Below are 22264 nucleotides of genomic sequence, written 5' to 3' on the forward strand. Positions count from 1 at the left end.
CCAAATCCAGGCAGGTGATGTTGTGAAAGAGCTGCAAAATCTGGATCCCTACAAATCAGCAGGGCTAGACAATCTGGACCCTCTCTTCCTAAAATTATTTGCCGTCATTGTCGCAACCCCTATTACTAGTCTGTCCAACCTCTCTTTCGTATCGTCTGAGATTCCTAAAGATTGGAAAGCGGCCGCGGTCATCCCCCTCTTCAAAGGGGGAGACACTCTTGACCCTAACTGTTACAGACCTATATCCATCCTGCCCTGTCTTTCTAAGGTCTTCGAAAGCCAAGTGAACAAACAGATCACCGACCATTTCGAATCCCACTGTACCTTCTTCGCTATGCAATCTGGTTTCTGAGCTGGTCACGGGTGCACCTCAGCCACACGGGTGCACCTCAGCCACACTCAAGGTCCTAAACGATATCATAACTGCCATCGATAAAAGACAGTACTGTGCAGCCGTCTTCATCGACCTGGCCAAAGCTTTCGACTCTGTCAATCACCGCATTCTTATTGGCAGACTCAACAGCCTTGGTTTCTCTAATGACTGCCTCGCCTGGTTCGCTAACTACTTCTCAGATAGACTTCAGAGAGTCAAATCAGAGGGCCTGTTGTCCGGACCTCTGGCAGTCTCTATGGGGTTGCCACAAGGTTCAATTCTCGGGCCGACTCTTCTCTGTATATATCTTGCTGCTTTTGAGTCTTTGATCCACCTCTACGCAGACGACACCATTCTGTATACTTCTGGCCCTTCTTTGGACACTGTGTTAACAAACCTCCAAACGAGCTTCAACACCATACAACACTCCTTCCGTGGCCTCCAACTGCTCTTAAATGCTAGTAAAACTAAATGCATGCTCTTCAACCGATCGCTGCCCGCACCCGCCTGCCCGACTAGCATCACTACTCTGGACGGTTCTGACTTAGAATATGTGGACAACTATAAATACCTAGGTGTCTGGCTAGACTGTAAACTCTCCTTCCAGATGCACATTAAGCATCTCCAATCCAAAGTCAAGTCTAGAATTGGCTTCCGATTTCGCAACAAAGCCTCATTCACTCATGTTGCCAAACATACCCTCGTAAAACTGACCATCCTACCAAACCTTGACTTCGGCAATGTCATTTACAAAATAGCCTCCAAGACGCTACTCAGCAAATTGGTTGCAGTCTATCACAGTGCCATCGATTTTGTCACCAAAGCCCCATATACTACCCACCACTGCAACCTGTATGCTCTTGTTGGCTGGTCCTCGCTACATATTCGTCGCCAAACCCACTGGCTCCAGGTCATCTATAAGTCTTTGCTAGGTAAAGCTCCGCCTTATCTCAGCTAACTGGTCACCATGGCAACTCCCACCCTTAGCACGCGCTCCAGCAGGTATATTTCACTGATCATCCCCAAAGCCAACACCTCCTTTGGCCGCTTTTCCTTCCAGGTCTCTGCTGCCTATGACTGGAACAAATTGCAAAAATCACTGAAGTTGGAGACTTATATCTCCCTCACTAACTTTAAGCGTCAGCTGTCAGAGCAGCTTACCGATCGCTGCAGCTGTACACAGCCCATCTGTAAATAGCCCATCCAACCAACTACCTACCTCATCCCCATATGTTTTAGTTTTTCTGCTCTTTTGCACACAAGTATTTTTACTTGTACATCCTCATCTGCACACATATCACTCCAGTGTAAGTTGCTAAATTGTAATTAGTTCGCCACTATTGCACTATTTTGCACACACTGTATTCAGATTTTTCTGTTGTGTTATTGACTGTATGCTTGTTGATCCCATGTGTAACTCTGTGTTGTTGTTTTTGTCACAATGCTTTGCTTTATCTTGGCCAGGTCGCAGCTGTAAATGACAACTTGTTCTCAACTGGCCTACCTGGTTAAATAAAGGTAAAATATATACATATATATTTTTTAATCGATGTCAACTATGTCTAAGGCCTGGGGTTTTGTGTCCCATTTTTAACCCCTTTGAGACCCGTTCCAGATGGCCTCAGGCCAGAAGTTCATTGATCAAAGCCGTTAACCCCTCACTACCCCCCTTTATCGCCAACAGAGAGACCAGACTTTTATTCTGTACATGCTTCCTTTTAAAGTCATCATTGGCCTCATAGTGAAATCCCTGAGTGGTTCCCTTCCTCTCCGGCAACTGAGTTAGAAAGGACGCCTGTATCTTTGTTGTAACTGGGTGTATTCATACCCCATCCAAAGTGTAATCAATAACTAAACCATGCTCATATGGATACTCAGTGTCTGCTTTTTACATTTTTTGTGTTCTACCAATAGGTGCCCTTTTTTGTGAGGTGTTGGAAAACCTACCTGGTCTTTGGTTAAATCTGTGCTTTGAAATTCACTGCTCGACTGAGGGACCTTACAGATAATTGTAAACTCAGCAAAAAAGAAACGTCCTCTCACTGTCAACTGCGTTTATTTTCAGCAAGCTTAACATGTGTAAATATTTATATGAATATAACAAGATTCAACAACTGAGACATAAACAGAACAAGTTCCACAGACATGTGACTGACAGAAATGGAATAATGGGTCTGTAAACAAAGGGGTGGGTCAAAATCAAAAGTAACAGTCAGTATCTGGTGTGGCCACCAGCTGCATTAAGTACTGCAGTGCATCTCCTCCTCGTGGACAGCACCAGATTTGCCAGTTCTTGCTGTGAGATGTTACCCCACTCTTCCACCATGACACCTGCAAGCTCCATGACATTTCTGGGGGGAATGGTCCTAGCCCTCACCCTCCGATCCAAAAGGTATCAGACGTGTTCAATGGGATTGAGATCCGGGCTCTTCGCTGGCCATGGCAGTACACTGACATTCCTGTCTTGCAGGAAATCACGCACAGAATGAGCAGTATGGCTGTTGGCATTGTCATGCTGGAGGGACATGTCAGGATGAGCCTGCAGGAAGGGTACCACATGAGGGAGGAGGATGTCTTCCCTGTAACGCACAGCGTTGAGATTGCCTGCAATGACAACAAGCTCAGTCCGATGATGCTGTGACACACCACCCCAGACCATGATGAACCCTCCACCTCCAAATCGATCCCGCTCCAGAGTACAGGCCTCGGTGTAACGCTCATTCCTTCGACGATAAACGCGAATCCAACCATCACCCCTGGTGAGACAAAACCGCGACTCGTCAGTGAAAGCACTTTTTGCCAGTCCTGTCTGGTCCAGCGACGGTGGGTTTGTGCCCATAGGCGACATTGTTGCCGGTGATGTCTGGTGAGGACCTGCCTTACAACAGGCCTACCAGCCCTCAGTCCAGCCTCTCTCAGCCTATTGCGGACAGTCTGAGCGCTGATGGAGGGATTGTGCGTTCCCGGTGTAACTCGGACAGTTGTTGTTGCCATCCTGTACCTGTCCCGCAACTGTGATGTTCGCATGTATCGATCCTGTGCAGGAGTTGGTACACGTGGTTTGCCACTGCGAGGACTATCAGCGATAAGGTGGTCATTCAAAAATCATATTAAACACTATGACTTCTTAAGCACATTTTTACTCCTGATCTTTAGGCTTGCCATAACAAAGTGGTTGTATACTTGAATACCATCTCCTGGTTATCTGCACAGGATGTTTTAACCCCAACCCGGCATAGTTTCCCAGATGCCAGGAAGAAGAGACAATGAGATATTGTTCTAAACTCCTCCAGGCTCTCTCTATCTCGGGTCACACACACACCACATCATGTCTATGGAATGCCAGCTTTAGGTTTTTATGACCAAGTCATTGTCAGCTCAAACTATCTCTAGCAAAACCCATTTTCCTTGACCATACACCCAGACTTACTCGCTGGAAGCTAGAGTGGAAACCATCTCTTTACAGAAGCATAGAATTATACAGAACAGAAATGTCTTCCTATTTTTGTTAACTATTAATATCAAACAAATCTATCACACCCCTCAGTGCTGTTGATGTTTGTCACACTTAGGGGCAGGCAGTCATAAGATATGGGCCCTGGTGAGGTGAACCATGGCTTTAGACACTGGTGTGTGTGGAGGAAATTACTTAATTACATACTATGCTGTTTTTTACTTGAATAATTGTCCATTGTTATTTGATAGTATTTTTTACTGATACAAACTTGTCTTGTCTGACTTAGTCATCAATCTGAGCATACAGATTTATGAGCCATTTGGGTGCGACTGCAATATGTGACCTCTGTGTTTACAATCTGCAGGAATTTAGCTATGTTGGAATTGCAGGGAGGAACAGAGAATGGTGGCGATATTAGCTATCTTGATCTGCACAAATTAGCTAAATTACTTTTTACAACTCTGTTCCCCGGCCCTGTTTCTGCACATATGCTAACTGTCACACAGATAAGAGTATGTACTTTCTGTAAAAGGAGAGAGTCAGCTCTGTTCATTGGGCTTTTCAACTCTGAACTATTTGAGTGATTGTTGAATTGCTCCATTTTTGCAAAAATAATCAACAGTCTCTCTCTTCTTTTGGTTAGAATTTCCACCACCGATGTCAGCCAAAGGCAACAGACTCAGAGAGCACCATAATGCCTATACACATCCAGTCAAAACATCACATTATGAAGTGAACACTATGAACACAGCAGTTAGATCAGCTTGATAAATGAAGAAGTGTGTTGACTAGGCCTATTTGTTGAAAAAGGGTGTATACATACGTGCGTGTGTGTGTGTGTCTCCCAGGTGGTGTGTAAGTACCTGGAGGATCCGGTGCTGTTTGAGACGAAGGAGGTGGGGATGGTGAAGTTTGATATCTGCTACATACTGATGCTGCGCTCAGTTCAGCCTCTACGCCTACAACGTTTTCTGTCTGCGCTTCGCCAACAGGTTAGACACAAACACACACACGCTTCCCATCAACTGCTGCAGAAAGTGGAGCATCCTTGCAACACTCGTTTGTACAAGTTCCAGTCATGCTGGCATTCACCAAAAAATACTGGTCTATTCTGGGTTTCTTTCTTTTCATAGGAAACCAATAAATCCCATTTTATTTATCACATGTGCCGAATACAACTGGTGTCGACTTTACAGTGAACTGCTTGTTTACGAACCTTTCCCAACGATGTGGAGTAAAAAATAAAAATACAAAATGAAATGCTAACTAACACAATATACACATGAATGGAGCTACATACAGGGAGTACCAGTACCAGATCAATGGTACTGACTAGGCATCAGGACAGATAATAATAAGAGTAAAATAAAGAAGAGTAGTAGCAGCAAATGAGTGTAAAAGTGTTTGTGTCAGCATGTGTGATGTGTGAAATGCCTGAACTACTTTCTGAAATGGGTAGTATGACTCAAACAAGGTTCTTTTTTCTTTTCAGGAAACCGACTTTGTTTGTTTCGACACCAGACACGATAAGTTTGACAGTTATGACATTGAGTCACTGTTATTGTTAACAGACCAAGACAAGTCTGTACAAGGAACCACTGAGACTTTACACCGAAACAAAAGTGTTGGGGATTTGTGTGGGAGTGACTGTGTGTGTATGTAATGTCTAGTGACTGTGTCAGTGCAAGATAGTTTGAGTACCATTAATTTACTATTTAGCGGTCTGGCTATTTAGCAGGCTTAGGGGTAGAAGCTGTCTCTGAGCCTGTTGGTCCGAGAGCCGATGCTCCGGTACCGTTTGCTGGATGGTAGCAGAGTGAAGTCTATGGCTTAGGTGGCTGGACTCTTTGGCAATTTTTTGGGCCTTCCTCTGACACCGCCTGATATAGAGGTCCTGGATGGCAGGGAGCTTGGCCCTAGTGATGTACTGGGCTGTCCTTTGTAGCGCTTTGCGGTCAAGGGCGAGGCAATTGCCATACCAACCGGTGATGCAGCCAGTCAAGATGCTCTCGATGGTGCAACTGTAAAACTTTTTGAGGATCTGAGGGCCCATGCCAAATTTTTTTAGCCGCTTGGGGTAAAAAAGGCACGGCCGTGCCCTCTTCACGACTGTTCGGTTGTGTGCGGACCATGTTATGTCTTTAGTGAGGTGGATGCAACGGAACTTAAAGCTCTCGACCCACTCCACAACAACCCCATCGATGTGGATGGGGGCATCCTACAGTCCACAATCAGCTCCTTGGTCTTGCTGATGTTGAGGGAATGAGGTTGTTGTCCTGGCACCACACTGCTATGTCTCTGACCACATCCTTGTAGGCTGACTCATCGCCGTCGGTGATTAGGCCTACCACCGTTGTATCATCAGCAAGCTTGATGGTGTTGGAGCTGTGCGCTGCCACACAGTTGTGGGGAAACAGGGAGTACAGGAGGTGCTAAGCACACACCCCTGAGGGGCCCCCGTTTTGAGGGTCTTCATGGCAAAGGTATTGTTGCCTACCCTCCTGGATCCAGTTGCAGAGGGAGGAGTTCAGTCCCAGGGTCCCTAGCTTGGAGGGGACTATGTTGTTGAACGCTGAGCTCAAGACATCAGTCAGGAAGTTAAAGCTTGGTCGCAAATGGGTCTTCCAAATGGACAATGACCCCAAGCATACTTCCAAAGTTGTGGCAAAATGGCTTAAGGACAACAAAGTCAAGGTATTGGAGTGGCCAACACAAAGCCCTGACCTCAATCCTATAGACAATTTGTGGGCAGAACTGAAAAGGCGTGTGCGAGCAAGGAGGCCTATAAACCTGACTCAGTTACACCAGCTATGTCAGGAGGAATGGGACAAAATTCACCCAACTTATTGTGGGTAGCTTGTGGAAGGCTACCCGAAATGTTTGACCCAAGTTAAACAATTTAAAGGCAATGCTACCAAATACTAATTGAGTTTGTGTAAACTTCTGACCCACTGGGAATGTGATGAAAGAAATAAAAGCTGAAATAAATCATTCTGCTATTATTCTGACATTTCACATTCTTAAAACAAAGTGGTGATCCTAACTGACCTAAGACAGGGAATTTTTACTCGAATTAAATGTCAGGAATTGTTTAAATGTATTTGGCTAAGATGTATGTAAACTTCCCACTTCAACTGTATATAGGGAAGGTAATCAGGGAAGTAATGGAGTCCAGGTGAGTCTGATGACACTCAGGTGCGCGTAATGATGGTGACAGGTGTGCGCCATAACGAGCAACCTTGTGACCTAGAGGCCGGAGAGGAAGCACACATGACAGTGGATCTGTTGGGGTGGTATGTGAATTTATGGAATGGGTCTAGGATAATGATGATGTTTGTCATGACCACTTCATATTTACAGATGTGAGTGCTACAGGGCGATAGTCATTTAGGCAGATTACCTTGGAGCTTTTGGGAACAGGTACAATGGTGGTCAGCTTGAAACATGTTGGGATTACAGACTGGGGCATGGAAAGATTGAAAATGTCTGTAAGACACCTGCCAGCTGCTCTGGGCATGCTTTGGGAATGCACACTGGTATTCCGTCTGATTGTTAACCTGTTTAAACATTTTGCTCACATCGGCCACAAAGAGCAAAATCACATTGTCACCAGGAAAAGCAGTGTCTTTCATGCAAGGCACAGTGTTATATTCCTCAAAGCGAGCATGGAAGGCATTTAGCTCGTTTGGGAGTTTTGCATCGCTGGGCAGCTCATGGCTGGGTATCTCTTTTGTAATCTGTTATAGTCTGCAAGCCCTGCCACATACGACGAGCGTCGTAGCCGGTGTAATAGAATGACACCTTCCTCCTATATTGTCCTTTTGCATGTTTGCTGTCTTGTCAGACTTTGTAGTGGGATTTACTGTATGCGTCCACGTCCGTGTCCCATTAATTGTAAGTGGTAACTCTAGCCTTTAGCACAGCTGTTGCCTGTAATCCATGGTTTTTGGAATACGTTCTTATAATCATTGTGGGGATGACATAGTCTATGCACTTATTGATGAAGCCCGTGACTGTTGTGTTAAACGCCTCAATTTTATCGAATGAATCCATATATATCCCAGTCTGTATTAGCAAAACAGTCTTGTAGCCTCGCGTCTGCTTCGTCCGACCACTTCCGTATTGAGCGCATCACTGGTGCTTCATGTTTGAGCTTTTGTTTAACAGGAAGCAGGAAAATAACTATCTAAGCAAAACATTTGAGAAGTGAAACCAGCTCCCTTGCTAACCACAGTTTCCCCCTTTCTATCGACATGCTCCACTCACAAGACTGCGTATAGATCCTCCCTGTTTGTAGCTCTTCTCTTAGAATGGGTGAGGACAGTTAAGAAAATATTTACCAAATAAACTAAAGTAATAAATAGAGTACAAGAAAATAACTAGAATTTCTGCATAAATTGGTCATAAGATTTGATCTGATCGTCATCTAGGTCACAACAATAGACAAACACAGTCTGCTTAAACTAATAAAACACAAACAATTATATGTTTTCATGTCTTTATTGAACACACCGTGTAAACATTCAAATGTGCAGGGTGGGAAAGTATGTGAACCCTTGGATTTAACAACTGATTGACCCTCCTTTGGCAGCAATAACCTCAACCAAACATTTTCTGTAGATGCGGATCAGACCTGCACAACGGTCAGGAGGAATTTTGGGCCATTCCTCTTTACAAAATTGTTTCAGTTCAGCAATATTATTGGATTGTCTGGTGTGAACTGCTCTCTTGAGGTCATGCCACAGCATCTCAATCGGGTTGCAGTCAGGACTCTGACTGGGCCACTCCAGAAGGCGTATTTTCTTCTGTTGAAGCCATTCTGTTGTTGATTTACTTCTGTATTTTGGGTCGTTGTCATGTTGCATCACCCAACTTCTGTTGAGCTTCAATTGGAGGACAGATAGCCTAACATTCTCCTGCAAAATGTCTTGATAAACTTGGGAATTCATTTTTCCGTCAATGATAGCAAGCAGTCCAGGCCCTGAGGCAGCAAAGCAGCCCCAAATCATGATGCCCCCGCCACCATACTTTACAGTTGGGATGAGGTTTTGATGTTGGTGTGCTGTACCTTTTTCTCCACACATGGTGTTGTGTTTTCATTCCAAATAACTCAACTTTAGTTTCATCTGTCCACAGAATATTTTGGAACATCCAGGTGCACTTTTGCGAACTTCAGATGTGCAGCAATGTTTTTTTTTTGGACAGCAGTGGCTTCTTCCATGATGTCCACCCATGAACACCATTCTTGTTTAGTGTTTTACGTGTCGTAGACTCGTCAACAGTGATGTTACCATGTTCCAGAGATTTCTGTAAGTCTTTAGCTGACACTCTAGGATTCTTTTTAACCTCAATGAGCATTCTGCGCTGTGCTCTCCAATCTCATCTCATTGATTGGACTCCAGGTTAGCTGACTCCTGACTCCAATTAGCTTTTGGAGAAGTCGTTAGCCCAGGGGTTCACATACTTTTTCCAACCTACACTGTGAATGTTTATATGTATTCAACATAGACAAGAAAAACACAATCATTTGTGTGTTATTAGTTTAAGCACTGTTTGCCTTTTGGTGTGACTTAGATTAAGATCAATTTATGCAGAAATCCAGGTAATTCCAAAGAGTTCACATACTTTTTCTTGCCACTGTAACACAATAAAATAATAATAACGAGGCTATATACAGGGGGTACCGGTACTGAGTCAGTGTGCAGGGGTACAGGTTAGTTGAGGTCATTTGTACATGTAGGTAGGGGTGAAGTGTGTTTACATAGATAATAAACAGCGCGTAGCAAATAAATAGTCCGGTAGCTATTTGATTAAGCTGTTAAGGAGCCTTTTGGTCTTAGACTTGGCTCTCTGGTACCTCTTGGCGTGCGGTAGCAGAGAAAACAGTCTTTGACTTGGGTGACTGGAGTCTCTGACAATTTTATGGGCTTTCCTCTGACACCGCCTATTATATAGGTCCTAGATGGCAGGAAGCTAGGCCCCACAGATGTACTGGGCCATACGCACTACCCTCTGTAGCGCCTTACAGTCAGATCCTGAGCAGTTACCATACCAGGCAGTGATGCAGCCGGTCAGGATGCTCTCGATGGTGCAGCTGTAGAACTTTTTGAGGATCTGGGGACCATTGCCAAATCTTTTCAGTCTACTGAGGGGGAAAAGGTTTTGTTGTGTCCTCATCATATCTGTCTTGGTGTGTTTGGACCATGATAGTTTTTTGGTGATGTGGACACCAAGAAACTTGAAACTCTCGACCCGCTCCACTGCAGCCCCGTCGATGTTAATGGGAGCCTGTTCAACCCGCCTTTTCCTGTAGTCCACAATCCGCTCCTTTTTCTTGCTCACATTGAGGGAGAGGTTGTTGTCCTGGCACCACACTGCCAGTTCTCTGACCTCCTCCTCCCTATAAGCCGTCTCATCATTGTTGGTGATCAGGCATACCACTGTTGTGTCGTTAGCAAACTTAATGATGGTGTTGGAGTTGTGTTTATACGCCCCTGGTCTCATCTCTGTTCTACACAGGCCTTTCTTTCTGGACCACTTTGATGACTACCAGAAGTACTTCACTGTCATGAACTATGCAGAGGGGGTCCAGCTCAAACAGGTAATGAAGCTAAAGCAAACCCCTGCATACATCAAAAGCAGACTAAGCTAACCGACGGAAAAGGACAAACGCATGCACACACAAAAAAAGTAAACAAACACTTGTAAAAGAAAACAAACACAAGGCAACAACACAAAAACACACACTCAGCTACAAGAAACACACACCACCTGAATTACATCCCTAAATCTGATACTGTGTGCCCCAGGTTCACTACGATGAATTCATACCCATGAGAACCATGAAAAGCAGTATCCTCAATATTCACGGAAAGAGGTTGAGGTAAACACACGCTTTTAATGCTTCACTTGTCTGTCTGTATGTGTGAGTTCTGCTGGGTGGACACTACACGACTTTCAAAATCCTAACATCACCTCTCACATTAAACGACTGTCTGTCTTGTATTTTTTTTTGGTGTTGCCAACGTAGTGGTGCGCACACTAAACGATGTGGCACAGACGGGGGTCACACACTACAAGATTCTTCACTTGGTCATGAGGATTGTCGATACCACGCTGTCTCGCAAAAACAATGATGTGATTTAACGTAGCTACAACGAGCTGTGGCTCAAAGCAGCCTCATAAACGTTTTCAGTCAGACATTCACGGTTGCCATACAGAGTTGAAATATCGAGCCAACATTTTGAATAACATTGCTTGTGAACATTAGAGCTGTAACGATTTGACACTTTAGCTTTGGTTAAAGGCATATACAAACGCATTCTAGTAGTAGTCATGGCTCTTGCTCAAGAGTCTACACATTCTGGGTGATGTGAAACAACGTCATCACCTCACTGGCTTCTTCTCTGGTGAGCTCTCATTGGCTTGCTGATCACCATTCTTAAAAATTGGCGTTGCCCATCTCACGTTACAGGAGCATTGCAGATTTTGTGGCGATAAAATCAAACATGTTTGAAAATATCGGGACGTCCGGGACTGCTCAAAGACTAGATCGGTAGCCCTCAGATTGCGTCTTTGACCTGCTCACATTATATGAGCGTCGGTGACGGCCGTGCGCCGCGAGTAGGCAGCAACATGGGGATTTTGTCTCCCATCTCAAAACATGTTTAGGACAGATAAATCGTGCGGTGTACACCTGGCTATACTTCGGAAAAGTAATATATAGTAATACATTTAACAAAGTAACACATTATTACTTTGCGCTACTTTCATGAAAAAAATCTATATCTCACTCGTTTGTTTGACTGTCAGAGAGAACAAGGCGAGATGCTCGTGCGCTACCAAAGATAAGCTACTTACTCAATCAAAATGTATTTGTCACATGCTTCGTTGACAACGTATAGACTAACTGTGAAATTCTATCCTACGGGTCCTTTTCCAACAATGCGGAGTTAAAGATAAGATAAAATTCAAATATACAAGCTTGGCACACCTGTATTTGGGGAGTGTCTCCCATTCTTCTCTGCGTTGCTGCACAGCTAGTTTCAGGTCTCTCCAGAGATGTTCAATCAAGTTCAAATCCGGGCTCTGGCTGGGCCACTAACTTTCACACCCTGATCTGTTTCACCTGTATTTGTGATTGTCTCCACCCCCCTCCAGCTGTCGCCCATATTCCCCATTATCCCCTGTATATTTATACCTTGTGTTCTCTGTTTGTCTGTTGCCAGTTTGTCTTGTTTGTCAAGTCAACCAACGTTTTTTCGTCTCAGCTCCTGCTTCTCCCCAGTCTCTCTTTTTCTTGCCCTCCTGGTTTTGACCACTCTGCCTGACCCTGAGCCTGCCTGCCGTCCTGTACCTTTCACCCACTATTCTGGTTATCGACCCCTGCCTGCCTTGACCTGTTGTTTACCGGCCATGTTGCCGTAAAAAACATTGTTACTCCGACACAGTCTGCATCTGGGTCTTACCTTCAAATCTGATACGTCAAGGACTTTGAGTCTTGTCCTGAAGCCACTCCTGCATTGTCTTGGCTGTGTGTTTAGGGTCATTGTCCTGTTGAAAAGTGAACCTGCGCCCCCGTCTGAGGTCCTGATTTCTCTGTATTTTGCTCTGTTCATCTTTGCCTCGATCCTGTCTAGTCTCCCAGTCCCTGCCGCTGAAAAACATCCCCACAGCATGATGCTGCAACCACCATGGTTCACTGTAGGGATGGTGCCAGGTTTCCTCCAGATGTGACGCTTGGCATTCAGACCAAAGAGTTCAATCTTCGTTTCATCAGACCAGAGAATCTTGTTTTTCATGGTCTGAGAGTCCTTTAGGTGCATTTTGGCAAACTCCAAGTGGGCTGTCATGTGCCTTTTACTGAGGAGTGACTTCCGTCTGGCCACTACCATAAAAGCTTGATTGGTGGAGTGCTGCAGAGATGGTTGTCCTTCTGGAAGTTTCTCCCATCTCCACAGAGGAACTCTAGAGCTCTGTCGGAGTGACCATCGGGTTCTAGGTCACCTCCCTGACCATGGCCCTTCTCCCCCGATTGCTCAGTTTGGCCGGGCGGCTAGCTCTAGGAAGAGTCTTGGTGGTTCCAAACGTCTTCCATTTAAGAATGATGGAGGCCACTGTGTTCTTGGGGACCTTCAATGCTGCAGAAATGTTTTGGTACCCTTCCCCAGATCTGTGCCTCGACACAATCCTGTCTTGGATCATCTACCGACAATTCCTTCAACCTCATGGCTTGGTTTTTGCTTTGACATGCACTTACATGTATGGGACCTTATATAGACATTTGTGTGCCTTTCCAAATCATGTCCAATCAATTGAATTTACCACAGGTGGACTCCAATCATGTTATAGAAACATCTCAAGGATGATTAATGGAATCAGAATGCACCTGAGCTCAATTTCAAGTCTCATAGCAAAGGGTCTGAATACTTATGTAAATAAGGTATTTCTGTTTTGTATTTTTAATACATTTGCAAAAATTCTAAAAACATGTTTTTGCTTTGTCATTATGGGGTATTGTTTGTAGATTTCTGAGGAATTTGTTTTATTTTTTTGTTTTAAAGTCGAAATACTTTCCTAAGGTAATGTATAGGTAGGGGTAAAGTGACTAGGCATCAGGATAGATAATAGACAGTAGCAGCAGTGAGTGTGTGACTATGCAGTACTGCTAACTCAGGTTTGATGATCACTAATTTCTCCTTTCATCTGTGGCGCTGCTTTCCTGTGCTAGTCTACAAGTGCTGCGCTGTACAGTATATGGGATGCTTAATTAGCCATATTTACTGATTGTACATTTTTGCTTTAGTGTGATTTAAGTTTAAGTGGATTGAGGCTTTAAGCCTTTGGGATGTTTTGATGTGTAAAGTCATAGTACAAGAAGAGAAGGGTTGCTGCATATTAGTGAGCATGTTTGGGGAAGTGTACCCCCTGTGACCGGAGACCCGGAATATGCTATCTGTGTCAAAGGGTGAGTGTAGCTGGTGCATAGGAGTCAGGCGCAGAAGAGCAGAGATGAGTGGACAAAGCACTTTACTAGGCAATAGGGGCACAGAACGCAACCGTGTCACAAAACAAATGCCCAACGAACAAATGAGGTAGCACAAAGTACAAAACCCAAGTACAAAGCACAGGCTGCCACAACGCACGGGTAATAAAACAAACCTGGCGCAAACCAGCCGGAAGCGTGCCGACCTCAACAATGAACAATTTCACACACAGACTTGGGGGGAACAGAGGGATAAATACACGACAAGTAATGAGAAAAATGTAAACCAGGTGTGTGGGAAAACAAGACAAAAGAAATTAAAAGTGAATCGGCGATGGCTAGAAGACCGGTGACGTCTACGAAACATTTAAGAACACATGCTCTTTCCATGACAGACTGACCAGGTGAATCCAGCTGAAAGCTATGATCCCTTATTGATGTCACTTGTTAAATCCACTTCAATCAGTGTAGATGAAGGGGAGGAGACTGTTTAAGAGACCGGTTAAAGAAGGATTATTAAGCATTGAGGCAATTAAGATGGATTGTGTATGTGTGCCATTGAGGGTGAATGGGCAAGATAAAATATTTAAGTGCCTTTGAGTGGGGTATGGTAGTAGATGCCAGGAGCACTGGTTTGAGTGCGTCAAGAACTACAACACTGTTGGGTTTTTCACGCTTATAGGGGTTTTCCAGTACATGTAATATTATGCATCTTAGAATCAATATAGGCTTAAAAGTAAAAACCATTATGTGTGTGTCTGGGTCATTAGGCCTAAGGGAAGCCATTACCTAGTCCCATGAAGACCATTACACATGCACTCTGAAGCAATTACCCAACCCTATAGGCAGCATTTGACATGCACCTGCGTTAGGAGTGTATGTCTATATTATTTTGTGTCATTGCTATGGTTACGCCACCAATAGAGTCTATGCCCTGAAGTCTGTGTCAATAAGAGTGGAAACCAAGTTAAGATGGGCGTAAACAAGTTAGAAGCAAGACAAAGATATATTGGTGGCTGAATGCCCAAGGGTATGGGTCATTTACATAAAGAGGTGTGACTATGTATGTGATGTAAGGATGAAACTGTATAAAAGGAGTGTGCTGAGACTGGGGACATTTGCTCCATGGACCAGCTCGGCTTGTTACTTTGTAATAAAGTCTATTAGAATTCACATGTTCTAGTATCTGAGAGAGATTATTGAACCAATACTTCTACGACATGCTCAACAGTGATGGATTCAGGGGGTATTTGTTTTATGTGGTTCAGGGTGTGTTTGTGTATGTGTTCATGTAGAGGGGGTATTTGGTTTATATTGTTCGGGGTGGTTGTGTATGTAGAGGGGTATTTGATTTATTAGTCCAGGGTTTTGGTTATTGTTCTATGTTAGTTTAGAGAAGCTTAACCAAGTTTAATTCTTCCCAAAGGGTCGACACAGCTGTATTCAGAGAAAAACATGTTCCCACCACTACAAGTATATATACTCCACTTTAGGCACTCCTCCTTCTCTCCAATCCTTACAGTTCGACAGGAAGAGGGTAATAGGATAATAAACCATAATTTATCCCTTCAGGGGATCTGGCCCTGACCTCTACCCCTCCTTCACTTAATCCACAGATGTCCATCCGCTTCCCCTATAGCGATCCTGTGACTTCCTCACGTTCACTCAACACATTCTAAAGCCATCTGTCTTCTACAGAGAACCATTAACCTCTTGGGGATCCCTGCCCGGTAATGGGATTCATTACCGGGCATGTAAAAAACAGTCTCTTTCACTCCTTTATATAGTATACTTCTGCTTCTGATCTATCATGTCTCTAGTATAGCAATGTTCAAAGTTTACCCCGAATCCAACACTTTGTAATAAAGTCTAATTGAACTCCCAGGCTCCGGTATTTGAGAAATATTATTGACTGAATATTTCCACAACAGTATCAAGGATGGTCCACCACCCAAAGGACATCCAGCCAACTTGACACAACTGTGGGAAACATTGAAGTCAACATGGGCCAGCATCCCTGGGAAACGCTTTCAACCCCTTGTAGAGTCCATGCCCCGACAAATTGAGGCTGTTCTGAGGGCAAAAGGGGGAAGAGCCAAAACCTCAATATTAGGAAGGTGTTCTTAATGCAGCTGTCATTACATTTCTCCAAACAGCCTTTCTCCGCTCGCTGGAGAACTAAATGAGGAAACAAGTCAAGACCGGATCATGGAAACAGGCTCCCGGTACAGATATGATTCTGAAAGTAACACACGCGTTGTTTGACAAAGTAACTGTAATAATATTACCCAATTTGAGAAAGCTACTTTACTCCGTTAATCATAAAAGTAATCTGATTACGTAACACCTTACTTTTTCAAACACTTGCCCCCAATCTCCCCCTTCCCCAAAACACGTATAAATATCGGACTATAAATTGTGCCTCCTGTATTATACTTATACTAAAATGCTTTATTCTTTTTGCCATTTATTTTATGTTTGTACTCTTTTCTTTTATTATTTTTTATCGTTGCATTGCAAAGAAGGAACCCTCAAGTAAGCATTTAGTTGGACGTTGTGACAATGTGTATCCCATACGATTAATAAAACTTGAACCTTTAAAGCGTTACCCCTGTAGGGGGGTAGGGTCCCAAAGACCCTCCCCATTATTGATTAAGGGGACCTTAAGATTCATATGCTTGTCTCACTATTGTACTGTTGCTATGTGTCTGAACTCTGCTGCTATACGTTACACAAGCTATCTATATTAGTCTTTGCGGTTAAGCCCTAATGGTGCAAGAGTGTGCTTGCAGGCCAGGTGTGAGTCAGACTGAAACTAGATATAGAGAAGTAACCACTGTCTGGTTTTGACATTTTGATCTTGTGTGACAGTGGACAATGCTAATTAATTCGGAGAAGCTACTGTACTAGGTTACCTTACCTTATAACTTATTGCTGCACATATACATTGAGGTAGGTGATCACACCAATAGGGAGTGATCACATGTATATAATCAGCTGTGCCCTTTGGTTAGCTGCAGAACTTACTCTGAGACATACACGCTGTGTTTCTATTGCTAACTTCTGTCTGTAATTGCATTAATAAAGTTTGATATATTTTAAGGAAGATATTGTCTGACTGCTGGTTTCACCAATAAGACAATGATTGACAAGGAACAAGGAACCTACCCTAACACTCCCAACACTGTACGTAATTATTTTTTATTTCACCTTTATTTAACCAGGTAGGCTAGTTGAGAACAAGTTCTCATTTGCAACTGCGACCTGGCCAAGATAAAGCATAGTGTCACGTCCTGACCATAGTAAGATGTTATTTTCTATGGTAGAGTAGGTCAGGGTGTGACAGAGGGTGTTTTTCTATGTTTTATATTTCTATGTTCATGTTCTAGTTTTGTATTTCTATGTTGGTTTTGTTTGGGATGATCTCCAATTAGAGGCAGCGGTCCTCGTTGTCTCTAATTGGAGATCATACTTAACTTCTCTAGGGTAGGGGGCAGTATTTTCACGGCCGGTTGAAAAACGTACCCAAATTAAACGGCCTACTACTCGGGCCCAGGAACTAGAATATGCATATTATTAGTAGACTTGGATAGAAGACACTCTGAAGTTTCTAAAACTGTTTGAATGGTGTCTGTGAGTATAACAGAACTCATATGGCAGGCAAAAACCTGAGAAAAATCTAACCAAGAAGTGGGAAGTCTGGTGCTTGTAGTCCTTTCAAGTCATTGCCTATCGAACACACAGTGACTTAGGGTTTATTTTGCACTTCCTAAGGCTTCCACTAGATGTCAACAGTCTTTAGAAAGTTGTTTGAGGCGTCTATGATGAACAGAGAGCGAACAGAGGAAGTTGGAAGTTGTTGACTCAGGAAAGCAAATGAGTTCATTGCCGCGTTTTTCAAGACACTGGAATCGTCCGGTTGGAATATTATTGAAGTTCTAAGTTAAAAAGGCCCTAAAGATTGATGCTATACAACGTTTGACATATTTGAACGAACGTAAATATAACTTTTTTTGACTTTTGTCGTGACATTTTGGCCGTGCTTCCTACACTTGGAGTAGCTTACTGAACGCGGAAACAACAAGGAGTTATTTGGACATAAATTATGGACTTTATCGAACAAAACAACATTTATTGTGGACCTGGGATTCCTGGAAGTGCCTTCTGATGAAGATCATCAAAGTTAAGTGAATATTTCTAATGCTATTTATGATTTTAGATGACTGCAAAATGGCGGGTATCTGTATTGCCTAGTGTATTTTTCTGAGCACAGTACTCAGATTATTGCGAAGTGTGCTTTCCCCGTGAAGCTTTTTTTAAATCTGTCACAGCGGTTGCATAAAGGAGATGTTCATCTATAATTCTTTGAATAACAGTTTAATATTTTATCAACGTTTATGATGAGTATTTTTGTAAATTGTTGTGCTGATTCACCGCCAGTATTGGAGGCAAAATATTTTCTGAACATCACGCGCCAATGTAAAAGGCTGTTTTTGGATATAAATATCAACTTGATCGAACAAAAAATGCATGTATTGTGTAACATGATGTCCTAGGAGTGTCATCTAATGAAGATCGTCAAAGGTTAGTGCATAATTTTAGCTGAATTTCTGGTATTTGTGACGCCTGTCCTTGCTAGGAAAATGGCTGTGTGGTTTTTCTTGTGTTGGAACTGTCCTAACATAATCTAACTTCATGCTTTCGCCGTAAAGCGTTTTTGAAATCGGACAACGTGGTTACATTAAGGAGACGTGTATCTTTAAAATGGTGTAAAATAGTCGTGCGTTTGAGAACTTTGAATTATGACATTTTGTGGTTTTGAATTTGGCGCTCTGATTTTTCACTGGCTGTTGAATAGTGTGAACCGTGGGTGGGACGCTAGCATCCCACATGCCCAAGAGAGGTTAAGTAGTGTTTTTTTTCCACCTGGGTTTGTGAGAGATAATTTTGAGTAGTGTATGCTTCACCTCTGCGTTACAGTTTGTTGGTTTTGTCATTCAGTTTATTTATGTATTGCATAGTTTCACAGTATAAATAAAATGTGTAACAACACACACGCTGCACTTTGGTCCGCTTCTCCTTTCGACAACCGTGACAGAATCAACCAACACCAAAGGACCAAGCAGTGTGATCAGCAGGACAAATGGACTTGGGAGGAGATATTGGATGGGAAAGGACCCTGGAGGCAGGCTGGGGAGTATCGCCGTCCTAAAGAGGAAATCGAGGAAGCAAGAGCGGAGCGGCGATACTTCGAGGCACTATACCAACCATGAGGCAAGTGCGAGAGGCAGCCCCAAATAATGTTTGGGGCGGGGGGCACACGGGGAGATTGGCAGCGTTAGGTTGGAGACCTGAGCCAACTCCCCGTGCTTACCGTGGGGAGCAAGTGAAGAAGCAAGCACCGTGTTATGCGGTGATGCGCACTGTGTCGCCAGTGCACATTCACAGTCCGGTGCGATCTGTGCCCGCACCCCGTATTTGCTGAGCTAGGTTGAGCATTCAGCCAGGAAGGGTGGTGCCAGCTCAGCGCTCCTGGTCTCCAGTTCGCCTTCTCGGTCCAGGATATCCTGCGCCGGTGCTGCGCACTGCCCAGTTCGTCCTGTGCCAGCTCCCTGCGTTTGCCGGGCGAAAGTAAGCATCCAGCCAGGACGGGTTGTGCCAGCTATACGCTCGAGACCTCCAGTGCACCTCCACGGCCCAGTATATCCTGTGTCTGCCCCACGTACCCGGCCTCCAGTGAGTCTATCCAGCCTGGTACGCCCTGTGCCTGCTCCCCGCACTTGCCCTGAGGTGCGTGTTACTAGTCTGGCGTCACCTGTGCCAGCCCCACGCATCAGGCCTCCAGTGCGCATTCCCAGTCCAGAGCTTCCGGCGACAGTTCCCAGTCCAGAGCTTCCGGCGACAGTTCCCAGTCCAGAGCTTCCGGCGACAGTTCCCAGTCCAGAGCTTCCGGCGACAGTTCCACAGTTCGGAACCTCCTGAGACGGCCCACAGTCCGGAACCTCCTGAGACGGCCCACAGTCCGGAACCTCCTGAGACGGCCCACAGTCCGGAACCTCCTGAGACGGCCCACAGTCCGGAACCTCCTGCGACGGCCCACAGTCCGGAACCTCCTGCGGAACCTCGGACTGTGGGCCATCTCAGGAGGTTCCGGACTGTGGGCCGTCTCAGAAGGTTCCGACGGCCCACAGTCCGGTCTGCAGTCCGGAGCCTTCAGGTTCCGACGGCCCACACTCCGGAACCTCCTGCGACGGCCCACAGTCCGTCGCAGGAGGTTCCGGACTGTGGGCCTCAGAGCAGTGGGCAGCTGGGAGGAGGTGCTCTTATTCTCCGTGGACTTTAGTGTCCCAGAACTTTTTTGAGTTAGTACTACAGGATGCAAATTTCTGTTTGAAAAAGCTAGCCTTAGCTTTCCTAACTGCCTGTGTATATTTGTTCCTAACTTCCCTGAAAAGTTGCATATCAGTTGTTATTGTTTTTGTTCTCTCTCTACTCCCATCTATCTCTGTCCCTCTATCCCTTATCTCCACCTCTCCCTCTCTCATCTTTCTCTGTCTGCCTACTCCCTTTGTTTCTGAGACTAGCCAGTTCAAGGCCAGACCAGCTGTCCTCCTGTTCCCACTGTGTATACATGGTAACTGTGATAGATGGTACTGCCGTTGTAAGGAAAGGAGGGGGAGCAGCGGAGGACCAGCAGCAGCTGCATAAAACTGTAAGATGTGTGTAGGCTTAAGGTTGTTACTCTGTATTTTTTGGTCCCTACATTTACAGACCTAAAACTCATGCATGGCTACTGGTCTTGTTGAGAGTAATATGTTTTTTCAAGGTGTGGAAAATGCTGGATAAAAGGATAAAGCATATTTAAAAGGATATTTAAATAACGTTAATAGATGTGGTCTGTTCCAATCTGCTGAAGAACTGAAGGACAAACCTCTCATTATATACTCATCTTATCTCTATAAGCTCTCCAATTGCTTAGGCCCTGGTCAAAACATCTCCACCCTCTGGGTCAGAGTAAACTATAATTTCAACGTGTTGAAAGCTAAGTTACAGCTATCGGCCTTAGCCTCAGAAAGGTCACCTAGGATACCAAATTCTGCTTTATGATGATGACTCCTAATGTCAGGAGGGGGAGCAGCAGAGAACCAGCAGCAGCTAGGTAAACTTTTGTGGACATAAAGAATTTACGACCCAACAGGCTAGGAGGGTGAGAGTGCAGTTGGTTAGTTGTCTTCTGTTATTTCAAATGTGGTCCTGTGTGGTTCCGTTGGTAGAACATGGCGCTTGGAATGCCAAGGGTTATGGGTTCGACTTCTGCAGGGGCCACCCATGCGTAAAAGGTATGCACGCCTGACTAAGTCGCTTTGGATAAAAGTGTCTGCTAAATAGCATATGTTGTAATCTCAAATCTGTCATAGGTAGATTGGATGGTTTAACAGGTGATTAGTGATATATAACACAGATACTGATCCTAAAGCGATTTAGTTTCACTAATCTGCGAACACCTCAGTGTGCAGGAAAACTGCTATGTATCTTAGTGGGAGTTTCCTGTAGTGATAGTTTCCCCCAGGGGATGGGTACAATGGCACTGTTCATCTATAAATCAATAGTGATACATTGCAGAGTCTTACCATTGTATACTAAAGCCCATATACTTAATCAAATTTCTCACACTTAGTTTGTATTTCTTAATTTCTCATAAACCTTATTTTAGTTGTATTATATAATATGTTCCATTTAAATGTCATCCATTATTAACCCCTGCTAATAACATCCAGTGTATGATCTAACCCTCTATGATCTGTTCTTGGATCAGGTGAACGTGTGATGAAGTTTCAGATCCTGGAGGTGAACTTCAGTCCAGACTGCGCCCGGGCCTGCTTCTATCACCCTGGCTTCTACGACCACATGTTCCAAACACTCTTCCGAAATGAGGCTGATCAGTTCCCTGTCACTCAGGTCTCATGATGACCTCTAACCCCGGACCTCGAACCCTTCCATATTATGCAGTTGAAAAGGCCCATTTGGAAAATGTGTATTTCCTCTTTTTAGTGGAATTTGATATTGAGTAATGGTCTGGACCAGAGGTGCCAAATACATTTTGCCCCCTGGGCCACATTCGTTCTCCACCGAGGTCTGGAGGACCGCACTTAAAATGTATTATATTTCCTCGCCATCAACATTTGCAAATAAATTGTTTTTAAATACCTTTTGGAATGTTCTATGCTCCCTGACTGTTGTTGTGGAAATATTGAATTAAATATTTCTCAGATCCCGGAACTTGTGAATTCAAAAAGACTTTATTACAAAGTAACAGAGCCGAGCAATTCCATGGGAGAACTAACTTTTCTTGTTACAGACCTCAGGCTTTATAGGTTTCCACCTTCAAATAACACACATAGTCACTCACCTCTATGTAGATGGTTAACTCCCCTTGGCCTTACGCCAC

The 22264-nt window shown here is 44.2% G+C and overlaps 1 protein-coding gene and 1 long non-coding RNA gene across 2 annotated transcripts; one reads left to right on the plus strand and one right to left on the minus strand.

The window, feature by feature from the left end:
- LOC145879974 (uncharacterized) lies at positions 1-3475 on the minus strand (the record flags this gene model as incomplete). The annotated part of the gene is made up of 1 exon (XM_082977254.1): positions 1-3475. A coding segment is annotated over one exon (729 nt), but the record flags the coding sequence as incomplete, so codon positions are not given.
- Positions 3476-10089: 6614 nt separating this feature from the next.
- LOC123743775 (uncharacterized) lies at positions 10090-22027 on the plus strand. Its single transcript, XR_006770651.2, has 4 exons — positions 10090-10431; positions 10640-10713; positions 20400-20527; positions 21632-22027. It is a non-coding gene; the product is annotated as an uncharacterized LOC123743775 (long non-coding RNA).
- The last annotated feature ends 237 nt before the right edge of the window (positions 22028-22264 follow it).

This window comes from Salmo salar, chromosome 07 (assembly GCF_965601325.2).
Source record: "Salmo salar chromosome 07, fSalSal1, whole genome shotgun sequence".
Classification (NCBI taxonomy): domain Eukaryota; kingdom Metazoa; phylum Chordata; class Actinopteri; order Salmoniformes; family Salmonidae; genus Salmo; species Salmo salar.